This window comes from Saccopteryx leptura, chromosome 2 (genome assembly GCF_036850995.1).
Source record: "Saccopteryx leptura isolate mSacLep1 chromosome 2, mSacLep1_pri_phased_curated, whole genome shotgun sequence".
NCBI classification, from domain to species: domain Eukaryota; kingdom Metazoa; phylum Chordata; class Mammalia; order Chiroptera; family Emballonuridae; genus Saccopteryx; species Saccopteryx leptura.
In genome coordinates, this window is record NC_089504.1 from 382,000,263 (window position 1) to 382,012,336 (window position 12,074).

Below are 12,074 nucleotides of genomic sequence, written 5' to 3' on the forward strand. Positions count from 1 at the left end.
CAATGAACAACTAAGGTGTTGCAACAAAAAACTGATGATTGATGCTTCTCATCTCTCTCCATTCCTGTCTGTCCCTATCTATCCCTCTCTCTGTCTCTCTCTGTCCTTGGAAAAAAAAATTAGGGGATATTTGCCTGACCAGGCGGTGGCGTAGTGGATAGAGCATCGGGCTGGGATGCAGAGGACCCAGGTTTGAGACCCCGAGGTAGCCAGCTTGAGCACGGGCTCATCTGGTTTGAGCAAAAGCTCACCAGCTTGGACCAAAGGTTGCTGGCTCGAGCAAGGGGTTACTTGGTCTGCTGAAGGCCCGTGGACAAGGCACATATGAGAAAGCAATCAATGAACAACTAAGGTGTCACAATGAAAAACTGATGATTGATGCTTCTCATCTCTTTCCGTTCCTGTCTGCCTATCCCTATCTATCCCTCTCTCTGTCCCTGTTAAAATAAATAAATAAATAAAAATTAGGGGATATTTTATCACTTCATATTCATCTTGAAATATCCCCTAATTTTATGGGTAACCTTAAAATACACGTCATTAACCAGACAGGCTTTCTCCTCATTCTGATCTCTTTAAGGTACCTACCTGTGTATCCACTCACCAAGCCTAAGTGATCCCCCCATAGTACCTCATCTTCTTCTCTACAACCCCCTGTGCATACTCCAAGAAATGCTTCAGAGATACTAGTTTCTAAAATGCTCATCTTAGAGCCAGAGGTCAAGAAGCAGGTGTCCTAAATGGAGTAAGGCTTTAAACAGTAGCTCAGGTAAAAACCCAATTCCCTTACAAAAGCTGACTGGAAGTCTTTTTTTTTTTTTTTTTTTTACAGAGACAGAGAGAGAGTCAGAGAGAGGGATAGACAGAGACAGACAGACAGGAACGCAGAGAGATGAGAAGCATCAATCATCAGTTTTTCGTTGCAACACCTTAGTTGTTCATTGATTGCTTTCTCATATGTGCCTTGACCGTGGGGCTACAGCAGACCGAGTGACCCCTTGCTTGAGCCATCGACCTTGGGCTCAAGCTGGTGAGCTTTTTGCTCAAACCAGATGAGCCCGCGCTCAAGCTGGCGGCGACCTTGGGGTCTTGAACCTGGGTCCTCCACATCCTAGTCTGACACTCTATCCACTGTGCCAACGCCTGGTCAGGCTGACTGGAAGTCTTGACGTCCAATGTTCTCAGCGCAATGTGCCAAAAACCAGGTGCCTAATACATGCGAGTTAAAACAACTCTCTGAATCCTAGCTCTCTACTCCCATGATGAAATGACAGATGTGAAAATGCCTCTGAAGGCAGAAACCACCACGGAGACTAGAAGGTATTAAAAGCCCAGTACACACCAAGTTATTTTAGGGTGTTGAGATATAGACTAGGCCAGACCTGTGTCCCAGTGCAAGGGCAAGTCTGTGTGGGGGATGAAAAAAAACAGAAGGTCCACTTAGCTTGGACTCTATCTAGGGATACAGCAGCTTCCTGGGTTTTTTCCCTAGACTTCCACTGGGAAGTATAAAAGCACCTGGGTCCTATTCAGACCCAGATCCCTCCCATAAGCCTCACTTTTTCCTTCCAGCCAACACTAGAGGGAAAAGTATCCACGGACTCTGAAACAAACTTTCAAGTGTAGTTCACTGAGATATGACTCCTGGTCCAGACAATACTGAGAATAATCAATGAAAAAATACACACAAAACAAATTATAGCTAACTTTAATCTGTGGACAGAAATGTTCTGTGGGTTAAATTTTGCTTTTTGAAGCAACAGGCTCCACTACTGCATCCTTCTGCTATGCACTTAGGCTGTCTCCCAACCGTGCCCTGCTTTGACACTGAGGCAAATTCGGAAAACAATCACTAAATCTGTTTCTCTAACATATATGCAATTTGATAATATTAAGAAAGAGGATTCAACTATAATCATATTATGACGACACAATGCAGTCTGTGGTTCACAAAGCATTTTCATAGTTATCAATTAATAAAACAGCTGGGATTTGCAGTACCAAATCGCATTTTTTTTTCTTTTTCTTCTTGTATTTTTCTGAAGTTGGAAATGGGGAGGCAGTCAGACAGACTCCCGCATGCGCCCGACCAGGATCCACCTGGCATGCCCACCAGGGGGCGATGCTCTGCCCATCTAGGGCGTTGATCTGTTGCAACCAGGGCCATTCTAGCATCTGTGGCAGAGGCCATGGAGCCACCCTCAGCGCCCAGGCCAACTTTGCTCCAATGCGCGGGAGGGGAAGAGAGAGACAGAGAGGAAGGAGAGGGGGAGGGTGGAGAAGCAGATGGGCACTTCTCCTGTGTGCCCCCGGCCGGGAATCAAACCCGGGACTCCTGCACGCCAGGCCAACGCTCTACCACTGAGCCAACAGGCCAGGGCCCCAAATTGCATTTTCAATACAGTAATACAGTGTGTCCGTAAAGTCATGGTGCACTTTTGACAGGTCACAGGAAAGCAACAAAAGACGATAGAAATGTGAAATCTGCACCAAATATAAGGAAAACTCTCCCAGTTTCATATCTATTTAGTGCAGTTCGATGTGGGCTCAAGCACAGATTTTTTTAGTGCTCCTTAGGTAGCTATCCCGTATAGCCTCTATAGACTCATCACTGACTGATGGCCTACCAGGACGGGGTTTCTCCACCAAACTGCCGGTTTCCTTCAACTGCTTATCCCACCAAGTAATGTTATTCCTATGTGGTGGCGCTTCGTTATAAATGCGCCGATATTCACGTTGCACTTTGGTCACGGATTCAAATTTAGCGAGCCACAGAACACACTGAACTTTCCTCTGTACCGTCCACATCTCGACTGGCATGGCCGTGGGCTGCTCCGCTGTACACACGATGTTACGTCATCATTTGCGCATGCGCACATGCTGCCACATCATCCTACAGAAACTGGGAGGGTTTTCCTTTTATTTGGTGCAGATTTCACATTTCTATCATCTTTTGTTGCTTTCCTGTGACCGGTCAAAAGTGCACCATGACTTTACGGACACACTGTATTTAGGATCCACCTCACTGTAGGTATTTTATAATTCACTAAAAAATAACAGCAAGAAATATATGGGACCATTCTTCTAAAATTATGAATTTTATAAAATCTACTTTATTTGTCAGATTCTCCTGTCCTTTCCCCAGAACTGCCATGGGGTTTGTGCTCATATATGGTCACTCTGTGCTTAATCAGATGTCTTACTCAACTTCTTTTTAACTTCTTGTAGATACTAGCTTGCAGTTTTGCCACCACCCCTAACAGACTCATCAACACTGGTCTAAGAACTTCTTTGGCCTGACCAGGCGGTGGCGCAGTGGATAGAGCGTCGGACTGGGATGCGGAGGATCTAGGTTCGAGACCCCGAGGTCGCCAGCTTGAGTGCGGGCTCATCTGGTTTGAGCAAAAAGCTCACCAGCTTGGACCCAAGGTCACTGGCTCGAGCAAGGAGTTACTCGGTCTGCAATAGCCCCATGGTCAAGGCACATATGAGAAAGCAATCAATGAACAACTAAGGTGTAGCAACGAAAAACTAATGATTGATGCTTCTCATCTCTCTCCATTCCTGCCTGTCTGTCCCTATCTCTCACTCTGTCTCTGTAAAAAAAAAAAAAAGAACTTTGTATTTCCACAAGCTACAATAATATGCTACGGTTTGCAAAAAATATTTATTTTTATTGACTTTAGAGAGAGGAAGGGAGAGAGAGGGAAAGAGACAGGAACAAATCTGTTCCCTTATGTGCCTTGACTGGGGATTGAACCAGCACCTCTGTACTTCGGGACAAAGCTCTAATCAACTGAGTTATCCGGGCAGGGCGGCAAGACATTTTTAAAAGGCCGTCCTTGTTTAGTCAGAACATGATTTGGCAATTAAAATGTTCAAGTTCTATTTTATGTTATTATAACTTATAAAATCTCTCATAGGATCTGAGACATTAAAAAATTATTCCTCTGCCTGGCTGAAGAGAGATACTAAGACATTTATTTATATCTCTCCTCAGCTCAACTGACCACAATATTAAAAATATGAAAATATACAAGTGGTTATATGTCTGTCTATTGATGTCATTTCTAGGTCATGGGTCTTTCTTAACCATCACCTTTCCTTACTGGAAAGAAAACCAACTACTGTGAAACTAAATCTTTGAGGCTTTGGGAGCAGAAAAGAGAGCAAGAAGGTTGAGAACTTGGAAGAAACAAGGAATAGGAAAGGACAAAAGAATCATGTGGAAAACTAACAATGGATCTTCCAAAATCACCCAGTTCTCTTATTTCCATGAATATAATTTTGCAGAAACAAAGTTAAAAACCAAATGTCAGATAATCCCAAAAAACAGGCTTACTAGATTTTACCTCTAATGCCAAGGCAGTCTTGTCATAAGCACAGGGTACTCTTTTCTGGATTGCTTTTGCAAAGACAGGTCCATTCTGTGTGGATGGCAAAGGGTTGATTGCTGCCCCAGGAGTACTGGAAACTGCAGGTAGAGGAGTTGTGGTCTGAGGTTGAGCATATGCATGAGCAGGTTCTGGGATCCCATAACTGTTGGAATTCCTATTTCCATGTTTTCCGTGTGGTGAGGACCTCACAAGCTTTTCAACATAAGGAACAGGAATCATCCCAGCCCGGCCGTCCTTGTTCCGGGCACTCCACCACTGTTCTTCAGGCTTCTCTATTATCACCAGGATCTCACCCTTTTTAAAAGGCAGGTCTTCAGCATCATTCCCAGGAAAATCATAAAGAGTCCGTACATACTCCAGATTTTCTTCTGTAGTAGGCAGGTTTGGTGCTGATACAGATCCCATTGGTGGGCTTGGATACCTTAAGAGAGAAAGAAAATTACTTTAAAAGAAAAATCTTACTCTATTAACAGTGTTTGTCAAACTTTTAAATAATAAAATATTTCCCTCTCTATATTCTCAGGAGTTAAGAAGGTTCTGTCACATTACTATTATTTGTATTGCAACAGAAGTTATTAACCTGAACATGCATTTAAAAATCACATGGCAAGCCCAACCAGTGGTGGAGCAGTGAATATAGTGCCAACCTGGGATGCTGAGGTCCCAGATTCAAAACCCCAACGTCATTGGCTTGAATGCAGATTCACCAGCTTGAGCACAGGGTCACTGGCTTGAGCGTGAGATAATACACATGATCCTATGGTTGCTGGCTTGAACCCCCGACACCGGCCAAGGCATGTATAAGAAGCAATCAACCAACAATTAAAATGCCACAACTACAAGTTGATGCTTCTCATCTTTCTCCCTTCCTGTCTCTCTCGCTAAAAAAATAAAATTAGGCCCTGGCCGGTTGGCTCAGTGGTAGAGCGTCGGCCTGGCGTGCGGAAGTCCCGGGTTCGATTCCCGGCCAGGGCACACAGGAGAGGCGCGCCCATCTGCTCCTCCACCCCTCCCCCTCTCCCTCCTCTCTGTCTCTCTCTTCCCCTCCCGCAGCCGAGGCTCCATTAGAGCAAAAGACGGCCCGGGCGCTGAGGATGGCTCTGTGGCCTCTGCCTCAGGCGCTAGAGTAGCATTTCCAGCTTCAGAAAAATACAAAAAAAAAAAAAATTTTTTTTAAATCACATGCTAAGTGCATACACACACATACACACCTCATACCTCTGCTTTACAGGAACCTTTTTGTTTATACAAAGAGATACCTGGTCTGAATTTATTTTTAAAATCTCCAGTAAGTTGAGTGAGCTGTCTTCCTTAGGACTCTGTCACAACCACCACATACTCTTTCTCATGGTCCTAATCTATTGCATACATTCGGCACACTTCCCTGGACACCCACAAAGATGATAAAGGCTTCTGTCTCTGTGTCCCTCAAAATATAAAAACCAGAAAAGGGTTTATATATTTTACAAATTAAAAAAAAAAAAAGCATCTTGTAGAGGAATCATCATCTGAGTATCAAAATGAAAGCATGTGAAAGTTTTAGTGCATGGTTTTATAAATATTTTATTAGAACATAAGTCAAGTTCATTCATTTACGCATTATCCATGACAGCTTTGGCCCTATAAGCACATAGTTGAGTAGTTGGGACAGAGGCTATGTGGCCCACAAAGCTTAAAATATTTATTCTCTGACCCTTTAGTGAAAGTTTGCAGATTCCTGATCTACATTACTGGGTTAGAGAAGGCAGAGTGCCTTTCAACTTTCAACACTTCCTTGGTGAGGGTGTATATGTATGTAAATTTGGTAAAGATGGAAGACAGTGTATCATTTATTTTCTTAAAAAAACTTTTTTTTTATATTCTCTTCTTCCTCAACAATCCTATTTCTTTTTTTAATTTTTTTTTATTTATTCTTTTTTTTTTTTTTTAGAGAGGAGAGAGAGAGAGACAGAGAGAGAGAAGGGGGAAGAGCTGGAAGCATCAACTTCCATATGTGCCTTGACCAGGCAAGCCCAGGGTTTCGAACCGGCGACCTCAGCATTTCCAGGTCGACGCTTTATCCACTGCGCCACCACAGGTCAGGCCAAAAAAACTTTTTTTTTTTAAATTGATTTTAGCGAGAGGAAGGGAGAGGGCAGGAGAGAGACAGGAACATTTGTTCCTAATAAGTGTTGTGACCAGGAACTGAACTGGCAACCTCTGAGCTTCTGGATGACGCTCTACCCCACCAAGCTCTCTGCTCAGAGCAGCTTATACTTTCTCTACTACTATATTGCCATACTGACCTTGGGACTAATTTTCTGATTCAGTACATGTGCAGGTATCTTTAAATATGACATGAAATCAATCTCCCAGTCATATTCCTGACATAGAAGTCTTCTAACCCATACTCTCAAACTCCTTTATTCATCAAATATCCTGCAAATTATACATCAGTTCCACTGTAGATGAAACCATGATGATGCCACATCAGATATACTTGCCCTTTAGGCCCTACTGCTCAAAGAAACCTGAAACTTAAAATCCAAACAATTCACCATTTCTCAGTCATTTGAGTTTGTTTCTTGGAGCAAGACTGTAAATCGGCCCTGGCCGGTTGGCTCAGCGGTAGAGCGTCGGCCTGGCGTGCGGGGGACCCGGGTTCGATTCCCGGCCAGGGCACATAGGAGAAACGCCCATTTGCTTCTCCCCCCCCCCCTCCTTCCTCTCTGTCTCTCTCTTCCCCTCCCGCAGCCAAGGCTCCATTGGAGCAAAGATGGCCTGGGCACTGGGGATGGCTCCTTGGCCTCTGCCCCAGGCGCTAGAGTAGCTCTGGTCGCAGCAGAGCGACGCCCTGGAGGGGCAGAGCATCGCCCCCTGGTGGGCAGAGCTTCGCCCCTGGTGGGCGTGCCGGGTGGATCCCGGTCGGGCACATGCGGGAGTCTGTCTGACTGTCTCTCCCTGTTTCCAGCTTCGGAAAAATACAAAAAAAAAAAAGAAAAAAAAAAAAAGACTGTAAATCAACTCCTCTTTCAAGTTTACACACGAACCTGACCAGGCAGTGGGTGCAGTGGATAGAGCATTGGCCTGGGATGCTGAAGACACAGGTTCAAAACCCTGAGGTGGCTAGCTTGGGTGTGGGATCATAGACATGACCCCGATAGTTGCTGGTTTGAGCAAGGGGTCACTGGTTCAGCTGGAGCTTCCCATCAAAGGCCCATATGAGCCTGGTCTGTGGTGGCGCAGTGGATAAAGCATCAACCTGGAATGCTGAGGTCGGCAGTTTGAAACCCCACACTTGTCTGGTCAAGGCACATATGGGAGTTGATGCTTCCTGCTCTCTCCCTTCTTTCTCTCTCTCTCTCTCTCTCCTCTCTAAAATGAATAATATTAATTTAAAAAAGGCCCATATGAGAAAGCAATCAATGAACAATTCAAGTACCACAACAAGTTGATGCTTCTTGTCTCTCTCTTTCTGTCTGCCTGTCCCTGTCTATCCCCGCTGCCTTCTAAATAGATGAATGAGTGAATGAATAAATGAATGAAGAGGGGACATGAATATTGAAAATATTTCTGATTATATACATGGATACATACACTCTTATATATATGAAGTATTTCACAATAAAAAGTTGAAAAACAAAGCAAAGTAGATGGCCTGGCCTGTGGTGGTGCAGTGGCTTGAGCCTCTACCTGAGAGGCTGAGGTCACTGGTTCAAAGCTCTGGGCTTGCCCAGTCAAGGCACATATGACAAGCAACCAAAGTGAAGTAACTATGAGTTGATGCTTCTTGTTCCTCACTCCTCAGTAAAATCAGTAAAATCTTAAAAAAAAAAAAAAAAGATGGTAAAAGAACCAATTGTAGCCTGACCAGAGGTGGCACGGTGGATAGAGCATCAACCTGGGTTGTTGAGGTTCCAGGTTTGAAACTCTGAGGTTGCCAGCTTGAGCATGGGCTCATCCAGCTTGAGTGCAAGGTTGCTGCTCATTGACAAGATTCTAAGGTCACTGGCTTGAGCAAGGGGATCACTGGCTCAACCCTTCTCAGTCAAGGTCCATATGAGAAGCAATCAATGGACAACTAAAGTCTGTTTGTCTCTCACTGAAAAAAATTAAAATAAATCAGTTCCAAGAAGATTGGCAGCCTGACTTGTGGTGGCGCAGTGGATAAAGCATCGACCTGGAACGCTGAGGTCGCTGGTTGGAAACCCTGGGCTTGCCCAGTCAAGGCACAAATGGGAGTTGATGCTTCCTGCTCCTCCCCCTCCTCTCTCTCCCCCTTCTCTAAAATGAATAAATAAAATCTAAAAAAAAAAAAAAAGAAGAAGATTGGCTAAGTACCTTGCTAGTCAAATTGCTTTAGATAAGTTACCTCTTCTTTGCCATGCAGTGGCAATAAATACTGTGGACCTCTCCTTTCCATCCCTGGACATTCACACCATTACTACTGGTTCTGCTTCTATGATTCTTCACCTCCTTCCACAGCTTCTCTTCCTCTGCTCATTTTCGTTCTGCTCATTCCGGAGATTCCATCTAAGCTTAGACTCCCAAATCTATATATTTAGCCATCAACTCTTTTCTCAATAAAACAGCCATCAGATTACTAACATCACCTGGCTTCCCTGTAGAACACAATCGTCCTCTCACCCTGACCCTTTCTTTTCTATCCTCTCAATTAGAGACACCACTCAGACCTGGCCAGGTAGCACAGTTGGTTAGAGCATCATCCCAAATGCCACGGTTGTGGATGCTATCCCTGATCAGGACACATAAAGAAACCAATGATTCTCCCCCACTTCCTCCCTCTAAAATTAATCAATAAATGCACAAAAGTTAAAGATTAGGATCCTTTCTTCTACTTTTTAAATGTATTTATTAATTTTAGAGAGAGGGAGACAAAAACAATGATTTGTTCCTGTATGTACCCTGATTGGGGAATCAAACTCTCATCTCAACCTTCACCTATTGGGATGATCCTCTAACCAACTACAGCTATCCGGCCAGGGCAACTAGCACCCTTTCATGTTGACAGATCTGTGGAAGACAGGCTTACATATTTTGGTTCTGCTTTATTCTTCCTTCCTAGCTTGCTGCCCATTACTCATACAGTATTAATTACAACTCTGTGACTTTCCCAGCAGGCACTGCCACCACCTCTTCTACCTCATATACTTGTTCTCATTATTCAAGAATCAGTCTGAAAAAAAAACACCTCCTCTTTCAAGTCTTCCCTGATCCCCTTAGTTGATCGTACTTGTTTTTCCCCATAGTGTGTGTGTGTGTGTGTATTTACCTCCCCTGAAGCTGGAAACGGGGAGGCAATCAGATAGACTCCCGCATGCGCCCGACCGGGATCCACCCGGCACGCCCACCAGGGGGCGATGCTCTGCCCATCCGGGGCGTTGCTCTGTCGTGACCAGAGCCACTCTAGCGCCTGGGGCAGAGGCCAAGGAGCCATCCCCAGCGCCCGGGCCATCTTTTGCTCCAATGGAGCCTCGGCTGCGGGAGGGGAAGAGAGAGACAGAGAGGAAGGAGAGGGGGAGGGGTGGAGAAGCAGATGTGCCCTGGCCAGGAATCGAACCCGGGACTTCCGCATGCCAGGCCGACGCTCTACCACTGAGCAAACCGGCCAGGGTCCCCATAGTATATTTTAATTTGTTCAAAAGAGTATCTCAAAGGCTAGAATCATGGTTTATCCCCATTATATACCTTGAATCAAGTATTGGGCTTTGGTATAGAGTAGGTCTATATATATAGATAAATACAGAAATTCCTGCTAATAGAAGTAAAATGACAAAGACAGGGAAGCATTTCCCATTCTAGTTTCTTTCCCTTTCTTTTCCTTCTAAAACACAAAAGCTTCACCATTCCAATTCCCGAAACTTGGTTTAATTTTGTTATACAGACAAGGAAATCTTGGTTTGCTTTCCAAGCCTCTTCATCTCACCACTGCTCCAGTCACAGTCTTAGCCATCATTCCAGACTAGGGGCCACATGCCCTAGGGCCCCACCTTACTTACTAGGATTTTAGCTCAGACTCCAGGGTCATCTGAACTCCCACTAATAAACACTGTCTCCTTTTAGTTATCAGAAAAAACTAAAATATTTTAGCCTGAAAGAACCTTAAAAATAACCTAATCCAGGCCTGACCTGTGGTGGCGCAGTGAATAAAGCGTCGACCTGGAAATTCTGAGGTCGCCGGTTCGAAACCCTGGGCTTGCCTGGTCAAGGCACATATGGGAGTTGATGCTTCCAGCTCCTCCCCCCTTCTCTTTCTCTGTCTCTCTCTCCTCTGTCTCTCTCCTCTCTAAAAATGAATAAATAAAAAAATTTAAAAAATAAAAAAAATAAAAAAAAAATAACCTAATCCAACTATTCAGATCAAAGGAAAATTCTTTCTTAGGTAAAAATAATTCCCTGCATTTGAGTCTCAAACAAGCAGTATGTCACAAATCAAATGACTACCAGTGTTTTATATACCACTAGAATATAACTCTTAACTGGGCAAGCTTACACTCCAAACACAATAACAATGTTCTTATATTTTACATCTGAATTGAATTTAGATGATTTAAACTACTGGTAAGAAGAAACTCAAAGATATATTCACAGTGCTAAATTCTATGCTAATCAAAATTACTGATAATCCTTCTTTCCAACTATTAAGTGCAGATTTAAGTTCCATTAAATATACTGCTCACAAAAAAAAATACAAAAACTAGGGGACATTTCAAAATGAATATGAAGTGATAAAAATACCCCCCAATTTTTGTGAGCAGTATATTTTAGAACAGAGACAGTGGGAGGAGGTGTGACCCTGTTGCCTATAGTATTCTCTGGTCCATGCAGAGTTTGCTTTCTGTTTCACAGCTGTGAGGGTCCTCCTCTGGATGCTCAGGTTAGGCTGAGCATTCTTTTCCACTTCTCCCACAGCTACTTTAACCATGTCAGATAGCATGGAAAGTCTTTCAAAAAATCTTGGTAACCAGTAAGCTCCCTCAAGATCATGACAGGGACTGTTGATGTAATGTTAGTTCCGTATTCCCAGGTACATACAATGTGCAATGTCTTTTAAATAAAAAAATTTTTTTTTCTCTAAGGGTCAACTTGCCTTAATTTTTAAATATTTATTCCTCATAATTTTCTCCTAGCCTTTTATACCTAAGCTAGAACTAGAAAACCAAGTTACACAAAACACACTTTCAAGTTTCTAAACCATGGGAAAATGTAGCTCATATCTAAACAATCCACTCACAAACCTTCTGAATCAATCTGTTGTTAAACTGGAAATAGCCTCTATCAATAAAAAAACACTAGTGCTTACCTATGTTAAAAATGTTTATACGCAAATAAAATGGAGGTGAAAACCACCACAGGATGTTTATCAAATGATTTGTAACATAAAAATTACACCCATGTACAGAAAGAGAATCCTTTATGGTCATTCAAAACATCAACAAAAGCTGGTAATTCTCCCTCTCAGGAGCACGCCCACGTCTTTCTCCCCTCTCAGACATGTATCTACTCAACTCCAAGGGTCCCCAGAGATTTCCAAACAGGGCAGCAGCAATCTCATATGATGCTAACTCCCTGAATCTTTCTCCAAGATCCCTTTTCCCTGACTTTCCAGTGAGCCAAAGCAGTCCCGCCTAGGCTCTCTCCTGTTCCTTATTCTCTCCTAAGCCCTTCCTTGTTTCA

General features: G+C 43.5%; 1 protein-coding gene across 2 annotated transcripts in view; it reads right to left on the reverse strand.

The window, feature by feature from the left end:
• CRKL (CRK like proto-oncogene, adaptor protein) overlaps positions 1-12,074 on the reverse strand; it is a 37,080-nt gene that overhangs the window by 17,109 nt on the left and 7,897 nt on the right. For both annotated transcript variants that reach the window (XM_066365436.1, XM_066365437.1), the window contains exon 2: positions 4,353-4,818. In XM_066365436.1, the coding sequence (XP_066221533.1) occupies positions 4,353-4,818 (466 nt within the window). The remainder of the gene's footprint in view (positions 1-4,352; positions 4,819-12,074) is intronic.